Here is a 25,546-nt window from a genome sequence, read left to right on the forward strand (position 1 = left end):
GCCACGAGACGGGATTACCCGACCGTCCGAGGGAGACCCCGTGTCTTTCGGACAAGGGTTCCGGGACCGGGAGAATACGGAGGGCTCGTGGCCCGTGAACGCGGGCTGGAGGCTCTCATGGTGGAACAGCAGGCGGGCTGCTAGCGTTCAGGGCCGCCTTCCTACTCATCAAGGCCCGTGAGACAGTGTTAACAGTCTAGCGGGAGGCTCTAGGCGCGCTTGAGAGCTTCGCGAACACTGGAAAAAACGTTGAAGAGTTGTTTCCTCAGGCTGGGCGGTGGTACCCGCGTTTACCCGTCGTAAATATTCCTATCCTGGTCGGTGGCGCTCTATGGAGCTGGCCACACAATGTTGAGACGAACGGCCGCTCGCTCACAAACTTCCAGGAGGATCGACTGAGGCAAAACCGCGTGAGCGCTAGCTTAGGGTAACGTTAGAAAGACCGCGTCATCCTCGTCGCCGGAACCGTACCGGTTCGTCAACGAGAGTGAGGTTTTCCCGCGAAGATGTCCTCTTCAGGGAATGCGGATTGGGCTGAATACCGCTCAAATATTTTATTTGTGGCGCTCCGGGAGTCCCCCGGTAGCGCGTCATCATCACCGTGTCCCCCATCCGAGTAAGAAATGCCAAGCACAGTGCGCTGGATAGTGCAACTAAAGCCGGCTTTGTAAAAAGCTACATGGGCAGCAATTACAATGACCGCAATTCTCCGGGTTCTCCAAAGCTTCTTGAGCGTGCTAAGCCCAAGCGGACCGCGCAGAACGAGAGGGTCCTTAGCGGCGATGAGAGCACCACACGCGGCCGGGCAGGCTCGTCGTGATGGACTGTTCCCCAGGGGAAGCGGCTGTTTAGACGGTCACATAGCCATGGGTGGGCCAGCGGTGAAGAACTCGGAAAATACGTGGCGGGCAGCCATGTAAGGAGGAGCAGGTGAAGGACAGCGAGAGCTCGGCGGCTCCGGATGCAAAAAACACAGCGGATAGGCTGAAGAAAAACGACTGTCACTCACGTCTGGCGGAGGCTGATCTGGCGATATGTCCTCCTGTAGACTCGAAAGTGGACAGCGTAACGTTAATCCAACCGAACTGTGTCAGTGCAGAGTACAGAGGTCGCGAGAAGCGAATGTCAACTGAGGAATAGCAGCGCGCCCAGATGTTATATGCCCGTGGGTGAGGGGTGTGGCCTCATCGGGCACTGGCCGCGCGCTTCTGTCTGTCTAGCCAGACTTGGTGCAATTGGATGCTTCTGCAGAGGTCAGGTACGGATGCCCTTCCCATAGGTGGATCTCGAACACGAGATGATGAAAGAGAACTGGAAACGTGTCATCACAATGCTGTTCAGATTTTCACTCTACACAACTGTCATCGCCGATGTCGATGAGTTCCAGTCAAAACACATTTCAGAATTCTGAGATAAACCTCAGAAAAAGTCAGAATTGTCAGATTAAAGTCACAATTATAAGCTTCCGCACGTTTGTACAGTAAAAAAAAAAAAAAAAAAAAGACAATTTATGTATACTGGCAAAATATTTGTATTACAAATTGTTACACTTCAAATACTTTATTTGTCATAAAAGTTGCCTATGACAAAAAAGGGTTCATTTGACTGTATCTGAACACATGAATGCATAAACAGGACAATGTGGGGGAAAAAATGTCACTGAAGCTTTAACAAGTCATACATAAAAGACCATTTAAAACAGGATCCTACATTGAGTCAGAGCTTTGAAGCTTAACATACATTCACACTTAGCAACAGCTTTTAAACACGAATGCTCATCTGGAATACGAAACATTCAAGTACTTTAACTCACAGAGACTGCAGCACATTGGCTGTGCATCACCAAGGCTTTTTATAAACCTTTAAGAAAATAAGCACCTGGTTGCGCTGTAAACACACAGAGCAGGCTGTACCTGTGCCACCGCACGCCTGAGGCAAATGTTCATTTGCATCGAATCTTCACACTACTTAAGCCAGACTCAGTGGCCCAGAGTGTCTTTTGGAGTTCTGTTTTTGGTAATGTCAATACAATTGTACTCTGTGTTAAAACACTGGATATTGTAGCTTTTAGGGTAACTTGCAATGTGAGACGATAATTAGTTTATGGCTGGTTTGAATGAATAAATATTTTACTCTGGACTGGAGTAACCTACAATGTCAGAGTGTCTCAATATGCTAATTAGTTCAATCTGGTGACATGATTACGAGATCTGGTTGTTGAGTTGTCCTGGGTATTTCTCAAACTTCTTCTCAGCCTCCTCACTGAAAGCATCACCTTAAATGAAGACATGGAAAAAGAAATCTTTCAGTATTTGACATTCAATGGGAACACTTTGACAATAATCAGAATATCATACTACCATATTCTCTTACTATCTTCAGTGTGTTATTTATATTGCTACAACAACAGAGTACACACTAGAACTGGAATTGATATCAACCACAATCTTTTGTTTGAATCATTATTTCATTAGACTGCCAAGAAAGTTTGTCAAAATGCGAAATAACGGTTTAATTCCAAGATTATAATATGACAACACTCTCTGAATTACATACGATGTTATTGCATCACGTGAGGTCACATGACGACACCACTGTATAAAAAGGTAGCATAATTCTGTTTCTTATCCTACTTTTAAAAGTATATATTGAAAAGAATTCAGTATGTAGCAGGAGACAGTAGTATACTCTTCCAAACAGACATTTTCGAGTAATTTTGAGGCTTTGTTTGTATTCATTTCTCACCAATATGGCAATTATGGACCCAGATCCTGTGGCCGTCATATTTGCAGTTACATTTCATGGCATTGTTTGTGAAATCACTCTCAGCAACCTCATAGTTAGGATTTATAACAACCTAGGAGAAAAAAAAGCAGGTAAAAACAAGTCTGGATACTCTTGGATCAATAAAAGATGAGTTTTGGGGATTGGGACAATGATCTGCACCCATTTTCTGACCTGAAGGATATAATTTCCTGGTTTGACATCAGTGATGTCGATCCACTGGCAATCAATGTCATGGCGATACAAATCCCAGCATCCCACGGTGATGCCCTGCTCACCAAAGTTAGCACACTCGTACCTCTTGGAAACGCCTAGAATTAACACAGATTTGTTATCGCTGGTAATTTGTCTAAGTAAACAGAGCTGACTGTAAATGGTGTTTTTGGACGAGTGTGATTTACCCTCTTCACAATCAGAGTCCTCCAGGCAGAAGCTGGCTTTGTGTCCTTCTGCTACTTTTGTGCCATTGGCAGACATCAGGTCATAGTGTGTGAAGATGTCCATACTGTGATAATGCCTGTGGAGTAAAATATATAAACTTGTATATCCTTATCCCAAGCAGTGGATTTTGTGTTGTCGGTCAATTTAACCTACGCTTGATTGTTAAACTGCTTGAAACACTTAATAAACAATTTGTTTTTGGTGAAACATTAAATGCAAAGTCAAATAGTAAATTAGCTGTTTCTTCATCTAATTGATTTGCCAAAAAGTCTGTGAAATTATGTTTTTGGTTATTTTTATTTTATTTTTTTGGATCACAATTACTAGTCTGTTGCAGTGCTTAAAAGAAGTGTGATAAACCCATTTTACTCTCAAAATGGTTTGAGAACCAGGCATAAAAAGGCATAGACTATTTACACCAATTACAAATAGCCTATATTACACTAAATACAAATGTTAGATACTATTTATACTTAGTTGTAACACATCTGTGCAAATAGTCACCACAAGTAAACATAAAATAAAAACATCAAGGAAATAATTTCAACTTGTGTCTGCAGCTAATTTTGAACAAAAAATATGTAGGTAAAACTTAGCCCAAACTCAAAGGGAGGATTTTTTTTTTAACACAGTAGGAGTTTATAATTTCTCATTTGTGATATTTTTAATCTCTGACATGTTATAATAGTGGTTTTCTGTTTTTCCATGAATCCTTAGTTCTTTTTTTTGGTAGTGTTGATTTAGGCATTTATGGAAGCTTGTTTCTGCCACGGAATTAAAAATAAAAAAGGTAATAGCAATTTTTATTTCACAATATAGATATATACGGAAGCGTATTGCATTCACTTGAAGAAAAAAATCGACTCCCCTTTTCTGAATTAATGAGTTAATTATCTCAGAATTACGAGATAATTTTTACAGATAAGTTACAAGATAATTTTTCATTGATTGTTTTTTTTTTTTTTTGCTGTTTTTCTGAATTAATGACTTGATTATCTCAAAAACTCAGAAATTCAGAAAAACAGAGCAAAAACTTTTTTCCATGAAAAATTCTCTTGTAATTCTGAGATAATTAACTCAATAATTCAGGAAAAAAAGAGCAAAAACTTTTTTCCATGAAAAATTCTCTCGTAATTCTGATAATTAACTCATTAATTCAGAAAAAGAGAGTAGATTTTGTTTCCTCAAGTGAATGCAATACGCTTCCGTATATATATCCTCTCAATTGTGAGAGAAAAGTCAGAATTGCATGTTTATTTCTAGCAATTCTGAGGTATTATTATGAAATTGCAAGTTAAAGTCAGAATTGTGAAATCAAAAGTCACAATTACCCTTTTTATTATTGTATTCTGTGGCAGAAACAATCTTTCATACAAATTGTATGGAAACCAATGGGGGGTCAGTTTGACCCGCAACACAAAAGGCGTACCCAGATGTTCAACACAACATGAATAACAGTTCATTTACTCTATTGATTAAATAAAGTTTAGCAGTACGGTTACCCGTGACAAGCGTGCCACACCCACGAGTGACGACCAGCTTTGGGCCTGAAGTCAGCTCGTCCGATGTTGTGTATCTGAGAGGAGAAGCGAAGCAGGCGGCGGTGACCGTAAGGCCAGTTAGCTTCAGCAGCGCTCTTGGACAGACAGTCCTCCTCTGCCGCACAGTACAGCATGTGTAACGGCCGGTCCTCTATATACGTCGTCTGCTGCACTAATGGTGCGTTCAGCACTAGATCTGATGCAGCTGGGGAAATAAACGTGTCCATGTCAAGATCAAGCTAAAACATGAAAACTCTGTAACGGCATACTGGCAATTTAAAACGAAAGTCCAAAGATGAAAATAAATATATATATTTGGTCCAGGAATTTGATTTAGAGTTTTGTTTCTATTTTTATGGCATAGCAAGTTGGAAACTGAACTGGATTTCTGAGGTTTTAATGTCTGAACAAACAGTTTAGCTCAAAGTACAACAGTTAAGAAAATGATATGTTGTCTCATTTGTATACATAATCCAGACAGGTGTAAGTCATTTGAAGTCAAGCCTTTGCCATATGAGGTTCACTAACTACAGCCTAGTGCTCAGAGAAAGATAAACAAGACTGACCACGGCTTTAGGTCTGGCATCAGCAGCAGACTGACCGACTGAGAGGTGAGAATTCCAGTCACCCATAAAAAATATAATGACTGAATGTACTACTCGGTACTAGATTCTGAATATGACATTGCTTTTATACAACAGTTCCAGAAACTAGAAGTTTATACTGAGTAACCTACATTTTACTATTTTTTTGCATTTCCGTGCAACGCGCAGTAGTGGTGTTTCGATCCCATAATGTATCAGGGTTTTTAAACAAATCAGTTGAGGAATGATTCAGTGACTCACTCAAAATGACATACTATGCAAAATCGCATACTAAGTAGGTACTACATTTAAATAGGAACATACTTGGAGGCTGTTAATAAAAGTATGTTTTATGTACTATGAATGAACTCTGGATGTACTACATCAAGTTACTTTTTAGTTGTGTTGCTTCATTGCTATTCATAAATCATCTCCCATGGCCTCATGGGATAGTAAATTGTCCATAAGAGGCGCACTATAGAATCTTGCCAGTAGTCAGTCATCCGGGTACTTTTCGCCTATGAATGAATTCGGACATACTACTGTTTTCATGTACTCTCGTCCCCCTATTATAGAGTAGGGAAGTAGGTATATTCTGACGCATTATTCAGTGTTTTTGAATGAACCAGTTGAATAAATGAATCATGACTCGCTTATAAAGACAGTCACTTACTGGTTTAACAATGTAACCTGCAGAAAGAGTTACTCAAAAATACTATCCCACACCAAACAAAGACAGTCCTGTAAATCACACAGTTTAAGAGCTAAAATCAGTAAAAATACCAGTGCATTTGGTCTAAATACTACTACTAATAATAATATCAGCTGCTCAGCCAATCAAATTCAAAGACCTTTTAAATGGGTCACTTTGTTTCCATGTGTGCATGTGATTACTCACTTTCTGAGCAGATAACTCCTGCTGAGAATCGTGCAGTTGCTTTCTGGCAGTTGACCGTTCTGTGGTGTTGGCACTGGCTTAGAGACATCTCATCTCCTGTACATTTCACTCCGCTCATAACCATCTCTGTCACGTTACTGCTATCCCAATACCATGTTTCCTTAGCAAACACGCATCAAAACAAACACAGACAGACAGTGATAAGTAGTTTACTACGAAGAGAATGACAATCCAAAACAGACCTACATGGTAAACATGCCATTTTCAAATACCATTTTCATAACTATTTGTAGGTTGTACTGTTGAGTCCTGTACCTTTTATAATCAAGAAAAAAATGACAACAACTGTGAAAATAATGTCACAATGCAAAAAATATATTGGTCCTTAAATATTATTTCTGTAATTTCCTTATTTCAGGGAAAAACATGATTAGGTCATTCTTCCTTCTAAAATAAAAAAAGAAAGAAAAATGATCATTTAAAAAATATTATTTATTTTTTGCATTACGGTAATGTTAATTTGTGGCGTGGAGGGGATGGGGTTGTGGAATAAGTTATGAAAATAAATGTCACGGAGCAAAAAATATAGGTCCTAAAATTTTTTAATAATGTCTTTCATTTGGGGTAAAATATGACCCAGACAAAAACAGGGCAAAGCATCCAAACCGTCAAAGGTTGTTCTAGTCTATACAGTTGTCATAAAAGTTCAACTCATTTTCCTGAAAAAAATAAAATAAAAATAATACAAGAAGAAACATATTATTCTTAATCATTTATGTTGCCTAAAACCAACATTCCTGGTGAAGGAAAACAGCTGCTTCTGCGTCAGCATGTGTGTATGTCATGTACTCACTGTAATAGCATGCATGCTGAACCCCAGCCCTAGCTGCCTGCATGCCACCATGGCCTCTTTGGTGGTCCAGCCCTCACTGCATACACTGCCCCAACGCTGCCCCACCCGCACCTCCACTCGCCCTTCATATTGTGAGCGCCCACCCGACAGACGCACCTGAAATCACAACCTACGCAACGTCAAACACACTCATTTCTTACCACGCTCACCAATCTGGCTCCTGCCATTCAATGCTAACTCCCATACCAAAGACAGACGCCCCTGCTGAGAAGACCAAGAGCCTCATTTATAAAACACAGAATTTCATCTGAACCCAAATTTCAGGGATTTCACCCCTTCAAATCTGAGGAACAAATTGGAATTTATAAAGGCAACGGGGAAAAAAATCCTTATGCATATGTATATACCAGTAATTAAAATAATTCAACAATCACAATATGCATTAATTAATTAAGTAAATCTCTCTTTCTATAGTCTTTCTACAAATGCTTGCTCATTCCCAATCATGAGCGGACATGCCCCCTATTGCTGATTGGCTGCAAGAGTATTTTAGTGTTCTGTGGATTGGTTCGATCCACTTTGTTTTTTTCCTCCTATTTACACAGCCAGGGCTATGTACAAGTGTTTATTAAAATTTTCAACAGCGTTTCTCAGAAATAACTTATTGCCCCTTTAATGATAATTTTTGGGTCTCTGTGTTCATAAATCCTTCATAGGAACATTTCGGAAATTGTAGTTCCTTCACATTTAGTCATTCTATGCATGTTTTTATAAAGGAGGCCTAGTATTGAACAGCATGGCTGGTTAGTACTAGTTTGGTGCTGGTCTAGCTGTTCATTAGCAAACTGTGGCTAGAGCTGACTGATCTTTTCAGCAGGGTTTTTCCTTCTATCTTTGTACAACATGCACTGACTCTGTGTTTTCATGTGGTTTTCAAAGTTCAAGGCTTTGAATATGAATGAGGGAGTGTGTAAGCCAGCACCATCTGATTATTTTCGATGGTAGCAGGTAGCATGCAAGTGTGTGTTGCTGTTACTGTTAGCATCCTACTTGTAGACCATGGTTGGCGTACCCGAGGCCCAGCTGCCTGCACACAACCATGGCCTCCTCAGTGCCCCAGCCTTCTCCACAGATCAGGCCCCAGCGCAACGTCCCGTTGGGCTCAGTATATAACACCTCCACACGGCCCTCATAGCGAGTTCGGCCCCCTAAGATGCGCACCTAAGCAGGGCACAACCAGGGACAAGCAGTAAGAGGGAGTTCAATTAGATTTTAGGTGAGACCGGGGATAATTGTCACACTTCTTACTCAGGTTGTACTTTTGTTTGTTTTTAAATTTAATTTTCGCTACAATTTTTTTTCAGCAGCCATTACTCCAGTCTTTAATGTCACATGATCCTTCAGAAATCATTGTAATACGCTGATTTGCTGCTCAAGACACATTTATTATTATCAAAGTTTAAAATAGTGCTGCTTAATATTTTTGAAGAAACCATGATACCTTTTTTTAGTATTTTTTTAATGAATAAAAAGTTCAAAAGGACAGAATTTATATGAAGTAGATATGTGTTGTAACTTTAGAAATTTCTTTACTGTCACTTTTGATCAATTGTATTGATCAATCTGCTTGCTGAATGAAAGTATTAACTAAAGTGTATATATATATATATATATATATATATATATGTGGTTCCAAATTTTTTTAATGAAAAAATTAATCTGAATATCTGATATATGAATTTTGATTTGACAGACATAATTCTTTTTTTCTTCTTTTTTTGTGCTGTTGGACCATATATATATAAGATAAATTAGTTGAGTGAATGATTCAGTGACTCCCTCATGAAGACGTACTATCGGAAACAACATACTAAGTATATTTATAGTGTGACAACTATCCCCGGTGACCATACATGCATAAAGGAGGTTTTCTAGCAGTAAGTGCATAATTGTTAAGGTGTGTTGATCATCTGTTGAGATCATAATCACAAATCGCAAAACAGATGAGTAATTACAGTAATTGTCTCTTGATACAGACAATGATACCCAACACCCCAGTCATCCATTTTGAGTCAAAATGAATATTAAGCAGAACATCATTCATTTATTTGATCGTTGCTGTGTTCTCCTTGAATTGAGAAACAAGCATCATCAAAACATCAGAATGACAGACACATGATCTACACATGTGTTAAAATGCCATAAAATTAAGCATGTGTAAATCATGTGTTCAAATACATTATTTGAATTTGGTAAAACAAATAACAAACTAAAAGAAGAAAGGTTATGAGTATGAGTATATGTGTTGCTCTGACCGTCTTCTCATTGCCCATATATGGGACATTACAGCGGACTGAAGCATCTTCAGTGTGTTTGCAGTCCTCAGCAGTGATGTTTTTATAGCGGCAGTTCCACAGAGATCGCTCATGACCTGTGCACTGCACCTCATTCATATGGATAGGCCCCAACCCTGAGAGAAAACAGAAGAATATCTATAGTAAGATGTCAAATTCATACTGACACAGTTAAAACAAATATAAAAGTGTGTAGCTAATAACTTTACCCACGTAAACAGTGGCCCTAAAAAGTATTAGAACACAGGCCACAATTAAAAATGGATGAATGTCACTACAATGCAAAATAAATTTCCAAATGAAAGACTGGACAAAATGGATGTCCACAAAAAATCAATGCGCTTTTAAGCTGTTGCGTCCAGGGCAGATTAAAGAAATCAATGTTTTAGTTACATGATATAAAACTTGCAAAGCTATACAGGAGAATGGTTTGCCAGGGATGACGGGCAGTTATAGTTTCCTGGTCATTATCAGATCGTACCAACTGACCAAGGCAATCAGAATGAAATATTTCAGACAGTGGGGTAATAAATGAGGGCATTTATATTATTCAGTGATGGGTTGTTATCTCTGATGAGTCCAAGGCGCAGCAGCCACAAAAAAAGCCTGTGTATTACATTTGGTTACTCCTTTGGATTCTTACCTTGTCCCATGCGAGCACCTGTGAGGGCTTCTTTAGCAGAGCCGAAGCCCAATTCTCTGCATACGACGCTGGCAGAGAGCAGGTTCCAGCGATCATCGCAAACCGTCCCCCATTCACTGCCCTTCAACACCTCGACACGGCCCTCACCATGTTTCGCTCCACCCTTCAGGCGTATAGTAGACTGATGAGAAAGAGAGGAAGAAAGTTTAAAATAATTAGTATCCACAGCGCTAATGAAATGCATGTAAAAGTGAGTCTTTTGCATGTATCAAACACAAGAACACACTTTACCTGCATCTTGAGTTTCTTCCTCATGGCAGTGCTCTGAGCGTACAGTGGACCAGGTACACAGCTGACCACAGCAGGCATTCCTCCAGGGCACGACTCTGTGGCATTGCCATCGTTAAACTCTAGAGGACATGCAGCCAAGTGCACTTCTGTGCCTAAGCATGCCACTGAATGAACCAGGAAGCGGCTCTTCTGCCGCTCAGCATACAGCCTGAGAGAGAAGTGAAGGACATACTTACCATTTTTACATGCACATTCTTTTTAGATTAAGGTCCATAATAAGGTTAGGTCTGATAAAGATGTTTACACACTCAACACAATATTCTAGAGTAAATGTAATCAGCATAATTTCTAAAGTCACATATTTTCTCTGATTTTTTTTTTAATTGAAAGATGCTTTTCTTGCTGCATTTTGTTAATTTTGGACAGTGTATTTAATGAACTCATCTTATTCTCATTCAAGTCCTTAACAATGACATACAACAGCACAACAAAATTGCATAATGTACAGTATGATTCAATGGTTTGGAGTCGGTATAATTTTTTTCTGCTAACCAAGGCTGCATTTATTTGATCAAAATAGTGCAGTAAAAACAGTAATATTGTGGAATATTATTATAATTTATAACAAGTTTTCTATGTGAATATATTTAAAAATATTTTTTATTCCTGAATCTTCAGTGTCACACAATCCTTCTGAAATCATTATAATTTGCTGATTTGGAGCTCAAGGAACATTTATTATTATTATTATCAAATTGAAAAGGAGCAATTAAAAAATCAAATTTCAAAAGAGCCGTATTTAATTTAAATGCAAATCTTTTGTAACTTTATAAATATATTTAATGGCATTTTTGATCAATTTAAAGGAGCTATATGTAGAATTCAGAAACCTTTGTTATTAGCGACACCAGTGGCTATTAAGTGAACTCCAGCCAGCAACTTACGGCTCATGCTATGCCCACTGCGATATACTTACGGCAAAGTACTTTTTCACTCTTTGCTTATAAGTAAAAAGAAGTTGGAAATACCTTTGTAGTCAAATACTATAAAATACAAAATACAAATACACAACAAAAATGACAGTTTTGAGAAAACAGCAGGCAGTTAAGAAAGTATCTTATCACAGCAATCTGAATGTTTCTACTATCTCTGCCTCTGAATCATGTCAACAGATGAGGTAATTAAAATGACTGTAATGATAGTTTGGGCCTATATTTGAGACTATATTTGGTTATGTGAGACTATAGTCTTTGCATTAAACAGTGACATTACAGTACAGAATAGCTCTTTCGGCATTTAGACAACCTAGGAAGTCAGGGAATGTCTCTTTAAAAAGTTCACTGTTCACACTTTAATGTGTAATTTCTGAAATATATCTTTGACTCCAATGCTTTGAATAGCAATGTATGTCTACATATTTTTTTATTCCATTATTCCTTTTTATTCTCTATCTTTTAACCAATTTCTAAAATAGTAGTAGTAATGCAGCCTTTAGTGCCAACACATTTAGATTTAGAGAACAAAAGAAAAGGTTAGAAAGGTCTGAGACATGAAGGCATTGTAGTACTGTATGTTTTCACCTTTTTACCAAGGTTACCTTTTATCCACAGCTGATTTGCCCGGTTTAGGCTTAGAGCTAGTTTTAGTGATAGCCTTAGCTTTGGGCCCCTGCCTGTAATGCAAACATCCATTAAGCATTCACTAAAATGTCCACTGCAACATCCAGGATGCATATGGACACATATACATACCAGCTGCATGGAAAAGAGTGCAATGAGATTTAAGGTTTTTTTTTTTTTTAAAGATTTAACAAGATTTAACAGTGTATCACAGGTTATTTGGTATATAATAATTATGTTATGTGACAGAAACAGAAACTTTGTAAAATGAGAACTACAAAATATTTTGTTTACAAAAATATTGTTAGAGGTGATTTAACTTTCCCATGCCTGTTATATACACATTGAAACAAGCACATTAGAAGCGCACATATCTGAAGTGAATGTGCAGTAAGCAAGAAGAAGGGGTTTGTGTTAGTATTATTATAAGGGATTCTGTTTCAAGATATCTCCCTCGAAAGCTTTAACTCTTACACAAGCACAGCCTCATTTCAAAACTATGTGAGTAAAACTAACAGATGGTAATAAGTTCTTCATGGGGAAATCTTACGTCCACCACTCTCTCAGATATACACTCACTCACTCACACACACACACTTCACTGAGAGAGCAAATCAACACAACTCAATCACAAAAGGATAATTTACTAAAGCACGCATTAGACTGAAGTTAGTTAGAGGATTACAAACACTAATAGTGCTGCGTTTAAGATCACTACTAAAGCCACGATATGTGCTTCAGTCTTCTAGGGAAAGAACACTACTGGTTACTTTCCCTCAGAGGGTACCTGGTGGCTGTTACTTTAACTTTAGCTTTTGTCTCAGCAGATCTCTTTCTGAGATGCCTGTTGAAAACAGGGAAATGGGGTCAAGCACTCATACACACTGACTACTGCATCTTTATTTTTCTTTGTCCACTTCAGGACAGTTCATGCTGTTTGAGATAGGAAAGGTTGTGTAGCATCTGGATCACCATAACACTTACTTGATATAAATGATCATACTATTGTAAAAAAAAAAAAAGTCGCTTATTTGTATTGAATGTGCATTTGTAGTGTGCTTAAAAGTGTAGAATTAAAAAATGTACTTGCAGATAATATAATATTAATTAAATAAAAGGTCACTTATGTGTACTTAGAAAGAGTAAACGTTCACTGTTTCTTAATGCACTTTTAAAAATTGCACTTTGTAATGGCTAAATTAAAAGTTCGAAATCATTAAGTTTTAATAATCTTTTGTCATGCTTTAAATATGTCAACTTATGACATTTTTTCAGATTTCCTGAGGTTATGGAAACCTCATCAGTCACAGTGTGCAATTGATCCAGGAATGTGGGTCGGTAATGGTGCGTACGTGCCGTAGGGAGACAGATTGAGAAATGAAACCTTCATGTAGTCTATAAAACAACACATGGGAATTAAATGCAGACAGGCATAAGCACACAGACATCCACTAAGCTCATTATCAAATCTTTACTAATTGTCTTGTCTAAGTCTGGAAACTTTACAAAGGCCTTATTCCTGTAAGTGGAACATTCTTGTAACATTCCACTGGATTTGGGGGATGAGACCCCAGTGTGCTTTCTACTAATTAGTCTGCATGAATGTCGTGCACCTACGCAATAGTTTCCTTCTTCAGGTGTTTGTCTGTGGTTTAAACTGTGTGTATGCTGCTAGGGCGAAACTGCATTTCACGGATGACTGAGAAAGTAAACATAACTTCCTCTCACATTGGCTAAACAGCCACAGTATAGTGAAATGCCACACACACAAGACATATGAATACACATATGCTCAAATCAGACTATTAAGTCTAAAAAGAGCTGTGTAAAAATGGTTTTAGTGGGGGCGGGTTTTTGTAACAATGCTTCCATGGCCAATTACCATTCCCGCCCCATCTTCAACATGTAATCAACACTCACTTGTAGAAGCTCTTGTTGACCTTCTTCTCGTGGGGGAATCCCATCATGCCACAAACCACTCGAGAATTTTTGGGCGTCCAACCATTATCGCAGATCTGAGCCCACCCGTCCTTATTCTTGACTTCCACCACTCCCTCAGTGACCGGCATCCGTTTAGTTGCCCCGGTAAACACAGCACGCAAACGGACCTCCTCCACTTTTTTCTCATCTACCCGCACCTGAGAGAAACGCACAACGCAAAGAATAGAATCTATGTGGACCGTTAAACGAGCAGAAAGTGAAGAAGCATGTGCGAAAGCAGTGCTTGAAGTGCTTCCTGCATGTTAGATCAGGTTATTATTGTTTATTAAACCTAAATCTAAAGCAAAAAAAAAAAAAAAAAAAGATTGAAATGAAGCTGAAATAAAATAAAATACAACTATTAGACGATAAACTTCAAATTTGAAATGTTGCCTTGGCAACTAACTGAAATAAGTTAAAGTTGAAGCTCTCACATTTAAACACTGGTGTAGGGTCATTTACCTCTATAACGTTGGAGTCCACGTATCCCGGCAGTCTCTCATCTTTACAAATCACTCCAGCGTCCTCATCATGAGTGCAGTCACTGTTGCCCCAGCCACGAGATTTACACACCGACACACTCCTTTCACTGCCACTGCACTGCACATTGTCAAGCCAAATCTTCCCTGAAACAAACACAAACTCTCTGAGCACATACCAGGAATGCAGATATCGCTTTATATCTGGTCTGAGTGAATGTGGTCACATTTACCTGTGCCCTTCCCATACTTGGCGCTGTGTGCCCAGCCCGTGGCGGACACGAAGCCAAGCTGGCGACAGAGGACATGGGCATTGGCCAGTGAAAAGTCATCATCACAGATGGTCCCCCACTCGCCTTTGTAAAACACCTCAATTCGCCCCTCGTTGTGTTTCCTGGGGAAACCAGACAGACGGAACTTCAGAGTCTCTGGGCCCTGTGCCGTCAGAGGGGTCGGTGTGGGGCTTGAGCGTACTGGCGCTGGGGTTTGGGCAAAGCATGATTGAATCCAAGCATTATGTACGACGACAACAATGTGTAGCAACCACTGACACGGCTCCATGTGTGGCTGTACAGCAGGGAATAGAAACAAAGCGGGGAAACACGGTTACTGTTGTGTGAGTGCGAATGTTGTTTTGATTTGTGTGTGCAAAAGTGCTCACAGAACATGCTCCAGCTCACTGTTAAATTTATATTGCATGTTGGTCACTTCTACAGCAAATTCAATGAGATAGGATGAAGCTAATTAAATATGTCATGAGTCACATTTCACTGCAAAATTGGTTAAAGACAATTTAAGTCACCATGAAATCATAATGATTCGTAATAACTTATTTTTTAAATGAATATTGCTGTATTTATTGATATATTCATGCACATCTTCATTTTTTCAATTCATTTTCCCTCGCAATCTTTAACCAAAATAACTTTCCCTTCCACTTGCAACATCTCTTCTCTGATGACGCATTTAAAGGCGCATGGGCACTTGTCACTCACATGACATCACAGCAACCATCCAATTAATTCCTGATGGACAAAATCAAGTCCTGAACTACATTTTTTCTTGTTCGAGAAGCTGTTTCACGTTTAGTTAATACACGTCAAAATAGGGAAGAAAAAACTATTACACAACTTCTGATTTCTGCAGAAATTAAGCCTATTTTTAAGGGGGGTTTCTTTGCCATAACATAATTTAACATAACGTGACATAACTTTTAAGATAATTAAGCACAACCCACCCTAAATTCTCTTTATCGTGAAATTATTTCTAATTACTGTTAAAAAAAAAGACTGCACAGAAAAAAAAAAACTGGTGTAGGATTTACTGCGAAACAATTTTCATTCAGAAACTGCTAGTAAATTTTGCAAAGAAATGGCAAGTAACACACTGAATTAAATATGAAATAGAAAGACTAGGAATTTTCTTGTAAAATATACTCCATTAATAATTGTTTTATTAAAAAAAAAATATGGTGGATGGCAAAATGAGTCTCAGATGTGATTTCTTGAGATTTACCCACAGATCAAAGGTTTATGCATGTCTCCTAGATTCCCAACACACCCTGGGGTACCCGCGTATTGTAGTAAAAGTGGGTAGGAAACTGACAACTACTGATGAGGATGATAATATAACAGCCCCTCACCAGTGCGGTTATGGGATTTCACTAATGTAACAACAGCTTAACAGACAAGTCATTCTGGAGCCATGTAGGCCACAAAGGAATGTAAATCTTACAGACCCGTTACCCAAACACGTGGCCTTCAACTGTCAGCTTTGGGACTAGTCAGCATCTTTGCATTACCTTCATTTGAATATAGCCATAACAAACTTAAATCCATATAAAAACTTCACTAACCCTGCAGATCCTCATATAAGGGTGATTCCCTAATATTTCCTTTAAATATAGCCACTTTTGGCCCAGTGAACTTTAAGAAAATAGACTTTTAAAACTCACTTTTCAAATAGCTTTACATAATTTGGGCACACTTTATATTAGGTGGCCTTAACTTAACTATGTAGCTACATGTTGATGCATTGTAATTACATACTTGCATTTAATTATTAATGTCAGTGTACTGTATGAATGAGTGAATGGGTGAGGCATTATGTAAAGCGCTTTGATGGCCATTGGGTCTGGGAAAGCACTATATAAATGCAATCCATTTACCATTTATTTAATTAGCATTTGTAGATATACTTTACCTCTTACTGTAACTCAACTATTACCCCAATATTACACTCTAACCCTATACCTTTACTCCCATTATAACCATACATCAAACCCATGTATGTAAAAAAGTAAATGTGGGAATTTTCCAGAACAACGTGTAGTAATCCACAGTCTTGTAGGTCTTTATTGTTAGTACATAGTTAAGGCCACCTCATATAAAGTGAAATGTCAAAATTTGGGGGAATAAAATGGCAAACTCATTTGTTTTGCAAAGGGAATTTCATAGCATTGATATATGGTAAATACACACACTAAAATGTTCATACTTGCATAATTTGTCAACATGAAAGGTTGACTTGCTATGAATTACAAATAAACTATTCTGTTCACAAGAGATATTTAGAGATATCAATGTCTCATATTTCCTTTGTCACTTTTGTACTAATGCTGATCAAAATAGGCCAATTAAATCTTCATAAGACAAGTCATATTAGTAATTTCAAGAATGTTACATGTGCAAAACGTGTCAAAGTTGAATAGACAAACGACTTTTTTCCTTCCGTGGATGGATCCAATTATACAAGGTAGTAAAGAGACTGGCGCGCAATTGAAAACAGATTTTCGGTAGCTCAGGAACACATTCCCAAGCACACGCAATGATAATGGTATTTCAATCATATTTAAACCAAACTGACAGCATTAAGTACACAATTTTAAATCATGTCATCTGCAAACATAAAGTTGAAATGCTTAAATAAACAAATGTGCTGAGTTAACGGCGAGACTCGGCTAGATCTGGATCCCATGGTATGAGGAGATTATATGGGTAAGTTAGTGGACCAATTTACTATTTAACATAAAGTTCATAAAGTAAACATGTGACGGCGAAATACAAATGTTTATATATTTATTTACAGTGACTCCAAATCTAGTTCAGGTCTTAACGTAACGTTAACGTTACGCAAAGAAAGGACCGTTGAACACATCCTTAAGAAATACAAGCGGGTGAGGAGAAAATGAACTTCCGTAACAGTTTTCTTTAAAACACATATAAGTACGCATAGCCTACAGTTAAAAAATGCGTTGATATCTTTTATTGACAAAAATTAGATATATAATCTATAGGCTAACGTTACCTGGCGCCCAGCTGCTTTCTCAGACGATCAAAGCCTATTTGACACTTTTTTAGCCTACTTTTTCAACAAAAGAGTAAACTTTTGTGAGTCGTAGACGAATATAAAAGGCAGATCATTTTTATTTTCCCCTTACCTTTAGTTGTTAGTCGGTTACTTCCCACACAATCTTAGCACAGTTTCATGCGGTTTGTATTTATGCACAGACCTGAAAAGCATCCAGAAAAGAATGGGATACCTGTTTCAGGAGACCTGCGAGACCCTGTATGAAGCAAAGAAAGGCACCTAATGAGCGGTGATAATGACTGTAATGGGAGTGAATTGCCAGCTGGACAGTCGTGCGGGTGGGAGAGAGAGAGATGGGAAAGACGGGGGACGGGGGGAGAGGTGGAGCTGACATGTGGACGACTTCACTCGAATGAAAAAGGGGCAGGATTTATTTGAGGAAAAACACACATAGCCCTTTCACAGTTCAGGAAAAGATTTTCCTACTGTTCACATAACGGAACGTTCTTCTGGTCAGTCACGTTTTACGTTTGTAAAATTGCATGAAGGGGTTTTGAAAAAAACACGTTGCTAGTGATACAAGATTTTACAATAACGTTTCATTTGATAACATTATTTAACTATATGAACGTTATATAAGCATTCATTAATCTTAGTTAAAAAGTCAGCTTTTACTAATACATTATAAAATCAAAAGTTGAAGGGAGACTAGTAGGGACAGTGTCAACAGGTCTTATTCCTCCAATCAGAAAGTGATGACACTCATACTGCACATGCACTGTTAGATCCTCCCCCCACCAAGAAGACAGAAGACACATTCAACATCTGCATTTATTGAACACAACTAGTTTTGGAAGTATGAGAGTATGGTTAATGGTTAAAGGTTAGAGTGTATAGCTAGCACATAATGTTCTGTCTTGGTCATAGACTGTAAAAAAATGAATAGCATCTGTAACACCTGCACACTGAATCTATGTAGGCCTATGTTCTACTCATAAACAAAACAAAACTCAGTAACTGTTATTTGATAAATATGACTAAATAATACAATAATATTATTTTATAAATAAATTATAATATTATATTATAATAAAACAGTTAATATTTTCAGAATTAGTCTTTGAGGCAAAAAGCTAAAGTTAATTAGTGAAATTTAAGGTATTTTTAACATGTTGCAATGGTCCCCTGGGCTGGGGTCAGTTGCAACATCTGGCTTCTTCGATTTGGACATTATTTGGCTGCTAGATATGTGATATGTATTCATCTTTAAATGGTATGGGTAATTAGCAGGGAGATGCAAGTTTAATATATACAAATTTGGTTGGTCTAGTCCAAATAACCAATGAGTAAGAGTAACTCAACCATACCCAGTCTCCCTATCTGTAAATATTATTTGATGGACATGAGCTAACATGAACTAAAATTAACAGTTCATTTTTAGCTAACGTTAACAAATGAATACTGTATTGCTCACTGTAAAGTGTTACCAGTTATAAATTCGATTTAAATGTTTCTGCCCGACTGCCTGCCAAAAGCATGAGGAAGCCTAATTATATTGTGATTTACCCAAGTAAACCCAGAAAAGTGCTATATAATAAATTCACAAATTATTTTTATTTACATCTTTTATTACAAAGAAAATGTAGTCATTTGTATTAAAAATGTACATTTTGTTGTAGAACACAATACGCAAGGCATAATATTTACTAGTGTAGGAACAAACTGCCTATTACTAGTACAGACATGAGCAATCAAGCAAGTAATATACAAAAGACTACGAGAAGATGGTAACAGAGCACATGTTGGTTTTGTGAATGTTACAGAAACAGGGACACCAAAATTATTCCAAAGGTAAAAAACAAAACAAAAACAAAACGATATGACAGGCTCTCATCTTTGAAGAGGAGTATCCATATTGTAATATTTTTTGTTCACCTCCCTAATAATAGGTCAAAGTTTTGCTTGGTCCCTTTCTCTCTAATAGTTTTTTTTAATGCAAAATGCTGTCAAGCAACACAACACTTGTTTTCCACAGACCTCTACAGCATTTACGTTGCATCAGTTAAATAAATAATATGGGGGGGGGGGGGGAGTGCTTGAATAACATCTGTATGCTTTTGAGTAAACGGCTGCTTGATGCAAAATCAATCCAGAACCATTTACAGTATAAGATGATAGCTGACACATTTCAGTAAAGTATGTATGTGTTGTGAGTGTAAGCTATAGACCAGATCTTATTGCTTTATTCTCATATCAGCTGTTGATTATGATATACCTTAATAGAAGACGTTGAAACAGTTTAAATGGTTTAACATTTTTAAAGCTTTCAGCAATTCCTAAAACTAGGATTGCCATGTGGTTTATCCTAGATTTTTTTACCTGAATGTATAATATTATTATAGTGACTATAATATCTTTGGTATGTGGTGGTAGATGACAGGGCTTGGTCTTTATAGTTGAGGGCATGGTCTGATATTTGAAGGCAACTTTGGTCTGTTTGCATAAATATGTCTTTTGGTAAAGATTGGTTAGTAGATCAAGATCTATTTGTTAATTCCAAAAGTGCACCAACCGCACCAAAATATCCCTGAAAAACACAAATAAAATGGTTATGAGTGATTTGTTTAGATATTGTTTGAGCTTTGGATGTATTATACAGACTCACACACACCTCATGTCGAAGGAAAAGGGCTTTGAGTTGTCCTTTGCTCCAGTAGTCCAAAGCATAAGCAAGCAACTTCATGGATAACGTGTTCACTCGCAGAAAGTTCCCAACAAACACCACTCTTTCAATGTTCTAAAATAGAACAAACTCATGATAAGCATTCATCCTGAAAATGCTATTTTTTTTTAAAGAGAACTTTCCAAGGAGTTGATTGGCCCCTGGTCTCTCATAGCCCTGTACAATGCTGCTTGATCCAGATTTCACAAGGCAGCACCGTAAAGAGGCTGACAGACAAGGGCTAGGACAACATAATAGCGATTTATAGTGTGGGTGTACATGTGTACCTCGTTAAGTGCACACATGCGCGTGATTGAGCCAATGTTGTTTGTGATGGTGATAAGTGTTGCTCTAGCCAGATCCGCCTTTGAGACAGAGTCTCTCTTCTCCTTACACATCATGTTTCCAAAGCTTCAAAAAAACATACATACACATTATATTGATTATGTGTGTCATAACAGAAACATTTTAAAATGATAAGAGTATCCTATAATGAATAACGGACTGCGTGTTCCTGGGGGCAAGGTATATGTAGATTTTAGGGTTGATGATGTCACTAACCCGGGAGGAATGTTGTGTAGTCCCTACCAGCTGTTTGTTGTAGCCCTTAAAACTATTTCTTTAAAAGCAAATATCTTCCTTTGCTTTGAACTTTAAGTGTTGTTTCTAAATTTAAGTTAGAAAAGTGAAATCATAATCAACCCCCCCTTTAGCATCCATGGAACCTTTCCATTGTACAAACAGTTCTATATAGTGGAAACATTTTCTGTTTATTAAAATATTATTCACACTAAGAAAAACATGGGATCACTGCGAAATGCTCCTTTTGGAACCTTTATTTTTAGGAGTGTACCATTCAAAAGTTTGGAGTAAATAAGATTTTTTTGGAAAGAAGTTAATACAAAAAAAAAAAAAAAAAACATTTTTTAATGCTACAAAATTTTCTTTTTTAAATAAATATTAAAAAAAATATATATATATATATATATATTAATCAAAAAAATATTAAGCAGGATAAGTGTTTTTAACATTGACAATGCTAAGAAATGTTTCTTGAGCACCAAATCAACATATCATGTGAAAGTGAAGACTATTGGAGTGAAGAGTATTGGCTGTTGAAAATTTTGCTTATTTTGAATTGTAAGCCGGTTATTATAGAATAATAATAATATATAAATATATATAAATATCATATATATTATTATTCAATATTTTTTACAAATAGATGCAGCCCATTAAAGGGTTAGTTCACCCAAAAATTCTGCTATCATTTACTCACCATCATCCAAACCCGTAAGACAATCATTCATCTTCAAAACACAAAAAAAGATACTAATTTGGAAATTAACCGCTCAATTCATATAGATTAGTTTTACAATATCTTTATGAACTTCATAAAGCAACAAAGTTGCGTAGCTGTCAATGGAGGGACAGAAATCTCTCAGATTTCATTGAAAATATTTCTTCTTTTTTGTGTTTTGAGATGAACGAAAGTCTTACAGGTTTGGAACAACATGAGGGTGAGTAATTGATGACATTTTTTTTTTTTAAATTTTGGGTGAACTAACTTTTAAACATAAAAAAACATAACAAATGCCCTCAAATGTTTGAACTGTAGTGTATATGCCTGTACCTGGAGGCAACAGCCCATCCTGGCAAGCCAAATCGCTCATAGTCACCACCGTAGATGTCCCTGACTAGTTTATCTACACGTGTACTTTCCCCTTCAGTGGCCATTGCCAATGCCTCCTCAAAGGTGGAGCATCCAGTCAACAGGCAACACAGCCCTAGAAATGTACCACCACCAAGACTGGAGGGGAGATTGAGGAAAAAATTACCATAGCTTTACAGTAAAATCCATTTTTATTTTGTTAAAGTGTTTTGTTAAACCTATTAGGAAATTAATGCAAAATTATAAAGCCATGACCGACCTGGTTCCAGTGACACGCTTGTAGTTGTCTTTGGAGTATACAGCCAGTATGCTGACACCTGAGCCAATGTTGACCAGCAGCAAAGGATAGGGGTTCTCCAGGTTGTATGCCCTCTGCTCGCAACAGTCAGGTTCTGTTGGGTTCTCAAAATAGTAACATTCGGATAGACCACTTGAGACCACCGAGTCAATGTACAGAACCCCCTTTATCAGACAGTCCAGCTCATCTAGCTTCAACAGCTGCAGATTGGCTATCTAAGAGAAGAGAGACAGCACAGTGAGCCATTGAGTTTAACAGATTGCATAGAGGAGGTCAAAGTGAAACAACGTGAGCTTGGACATACTGTACGGAAGTTATTCTCGTATTTAAATGCACCGCCTCCAGTGGCACAGAGGGTGGTGTGCAGACTGGAGAAGTGCTTGTCTCGGCCCATCTGCAGGAAGGTAGGCAGCTCGTGCGTAGGGAAACGAATGAAGTGCAGGCTGCCCTTGCGACCCCAAAGGGATAGGTCAGTCAGCTCCAGGTGGACATCTCGAATACCTGTTTTGCCGTAGGCGGTGTGTGAGGTGAGGTAGTGTCGGATGCTTTTCAGACTCTCCACCTCCTCCTGCTCTTCTTCTGCTGTAATGTCTTTGGGCTCAAAGTAGACCAGCTTCACCAATGTGCCACCAATGTCCATGCCAAACCACGGAAAAGCTGGGGACCAATGACAGGTTAGTGACTTGAGTACCTTGTGCATGCTATGCAAGTAAACAAGAATAAAAATAAAAGCTTAGTTTTAAATAAATTGAAATGTAGTTTGATTAACTTGTATATTGGTTATTCATACAATCAGGGCTAAATGGTGGCACTTGACAATGTCAACACTACAATGAGTACAATTGCCAAATTTATTAATATTAAATATTAGTTTAATAGGTTATTATTACAATTATTGTAATTGTGTTATAATATCAAAACGTCTGAGATGGCAGATGCACATACACACCTGCTGTTTTGGGTACACCTATTCAACTGCTTGTTGGTGCAAATAATCTAATCAGCCAATCACATGGTGATTTAAGTGACTTTGAAAGTGGTGTGGTTGTTGGTGCCAGACGGGCTGGTCTGAGTATTTCAGAAACTGCTGATCTACTGGGATTTTAACGCACAACTATGTCTTGGGTTTACAGCGAATGGTATGAAAAAGATAAAATATCTAATGAGCGGCAGTTCTGTGGGTAAAAATGCCATGTTGATCCCAGAGGTTAGAGGAGAATGGCCAGACTTGAAGGGCAACATTAACTCAAATAACCACTCATTACAACCGAAGTGTAGAAGAACATCCAAGTCGAACGCACAACACGTCAAACCTTCAAGCAAATGGGCTACAGCAGCAGAAGACCACACCAGGTGGCACGCCTGTCAGTTAAGAACAGAAAACTGAGGCTACAATTTGCACAGGCTCACCAAAATTGGACAAACGAAGATTGGAAAAACGTTGCCGAGTCTCTGTTGCAAGATGGTAGGGTAAGAATTGGCTTTATGAACAGCTTCACTACTTCCTGAATTTCAGCCAGCTCTTTGTTTCCTGTCTGTCATTATTGGACACATTGATTAATTCAGGTGTGCTTGACCTCAGTAGTCACGGCAACAATAATCAGACACACCTGAATTAATCAATTTTGCCCAGTAATGGCAGACAGGAAACAAGGAGCTGGCTGAAGTTCAGGAAGTAGTGCATAAAGCCCATTTGGCGTAAACAACATGAAAGCATGGATCCATCCCACCTTGTATCAACTGTTCAGGCAGGTGGTGGTGTAACGTTATGGGGGATGGGTTTTTTTTTTTTGGCACACCTTGGGTCCCATAGTAACAATTGGGCATTGTTTAAATTCCACAGCCTACCCGAGTATTGTTGCTGACCATGCCCATCCCTTTATTACCACAGTGTACCATCTTCTGATGACTACTTCCAGCAGATCATCTGGTTTCTTGAACATGACAACATGTGTAATCTGCAGTAACTGTGTAACGCTATCATGTCAAGGCATTTCTGAAGGCAAAAGGGGGTCCAATCCAGTACTAGCAAGAAGTACCTAATAAAGGGGCCAGTGCATGTGTGTGTGTGTATATATATATATACAGCGTAACGTTATATACTTCTGCACAATTTTACTTTAGTGTTGGGTCGCAAATTATTGTCCAATATAAAAATAAAATACCTGAAAATTAGTTAATTTGCTTATTAAATTAATGAACTGGAAATTAGACTGTATCAATTCCTTGCGCACATTGGATTTTCTGAATTGTGTAACATTTATTTCTAAATCCAATCATACATCATCTATCATTTAAACAATATTTAATTCCAGGACTATTGCTTATTTTGTTTTTGCAGATTAAAAGGAACCTCCGATTTGATAAGTGTTAATCGATATTAATTGTGAGCGTACAAAATTGACAATCTTGCCTATCAAATATCTGACTACAGGTTTTATTTATTTATATTCGACATTTTTATCACCATGATGTGAGCATGAGCTCCGTTAACCCCGTTATCGCCATAACACAAGATGGTTCACCTACGCGGCCTGTTCTTTTTCTGCGAATCGAGCCTCAGCATCGCCGGCGTCGATTTTGACATCCGCTGCTCTATGGGTGCACTGCCACCGGCCGCTGCGCTGCTTGCTCCCGGTGTAGCAATTATGCTACATGACGTCTCCGTCTTTGATCGAGGCAGCTTGAGCGCTATCGATTCTTCCTCTTGCTCCTCGGCACATCCCTCGCCGTCACAGTTAAAGCCTCCATTCAGCTCCATTATGTCGTTTGAAAAAAATCTCTACATCGATTGTCAAGCAGAAAAATCACCGTTAACACATTTAAATGCATTGTCACTATGTCATTTTGTTATTTAGGTCGCTATAGAAAATGTTTACGTCGCTGTGTTTACAACAGTTACTCGAGTCACCAATGAATGTGCTTCTCCTGACAACTGAAATCGCATCGAGCCAATCAAGTTCTCAGTATACATTGGCGATAAAGTTATCTTCATCACCAGCAGATGGCGCGCTTCACAATAACAACACTACACGCATCATCATCGAATCAACAAGCTTATGATGACTGACCAGAAAG

The 25,546-nt window shown here is 38.1% G+C and overlaps 2 protein-coding genes across 6 annotated transcripts; both read right to left on the reverse strand.

Moving 5' to 3' along the window:
• Positions 1-1,544: 1,544 nt before the first annotated feature.
• On the reverse strand, positions 1,545-18,120 carry loxl3b (lysyl oxidase-like 3b). Of its 5 annotated transcripts, XM_089116869.1 has the most exons (17): positions 18,009-18,120; positions 14,701-15,034; positions 14,451-14,614; positions 13,929-14,146; positions 12,796-12,852; positions 11,987-12,061; positions 10,390-10,597; positions 10,099-10,279; positions 9,417-9,571; positions 8,152-8,322; positions 7,102-7,257; positions 6,249-6,408; positions 4,728-4,971; positions 3,186-3,301; positions 2,959-3,095; positions 2,746-2,857; positions 1,545-2,275 (listed from the first exon to the last, which is right to left on the reverse strand). In XM_089116869.1, the coding sequence occupies exons 2-17, from the start codon at positions 15,026-15,028 to the stop codon at positions 2,202-2,204; spliced, it is 2,556 nt and encodes an 851-aa protein (XP_088972995.1). In that variant the 5' UTR covers positions 15,029-15,034; positions 18,009-18,120; the 3' UTR covers positions 1,545-2,201. The 5 variants fall into 5 exon arrangements, with proteins under 5 accessions (XP_088972995.1, XP_088972994.1, XP_088972993.1 ...); XM_089116868.1 differs by lacking the exon at positions 7,102-7,257; XM_089116867.1 differs by lacking the exon at positions 7,102-7,257 and having other exon boundaries at positions 17,907-18,120.
• Positions 18,121-19,371: 1,251 nt separating this feature from the next.
• On the reverse strand, positions 19,372-25,443 carry pank2 (pantothenate kinase 2). Its single transcript, XM_039672711.2, has 8 exons — positions 25,348-25,443; positions 24,998-25,250; positions 22,773-23,125; positions 22,430-22,683; positions 22,132-22,308; positions 20,786-20,909; positions 20,448-20,573; positions 19,372-20,363 (listed from the first exon to the last, which is right to left on the reverse strand). Exons 2-8 carry the CDS (start codon positions 25,227-25,229, stop codon positions 20,313-20,315), a joined length of 1,317 nt encoding a protein of 438 aa, XP_039528645.2. The 5' UTR covers positions 25,230-25,250; positions 25,348-25,443; the 3' UTR covers positions 19,372-20,312.
• Positions 25,444-25,546: the final 103 nt, after the last annotated feature.

Source organism: Pimephales promelas, chromosome 11, assembly GCF_988280905.1.
Source record: "Pimephales promelas chromosome 11, fPimPro1.hap1.1, whole genome shotgun sequence".
Lineage (NCBI taxonomy): Eukaryota > Metazoa > Chordata > Actinopteri > Cypriniformes > Leuciscidae > Pimephales > Pimephales promelas.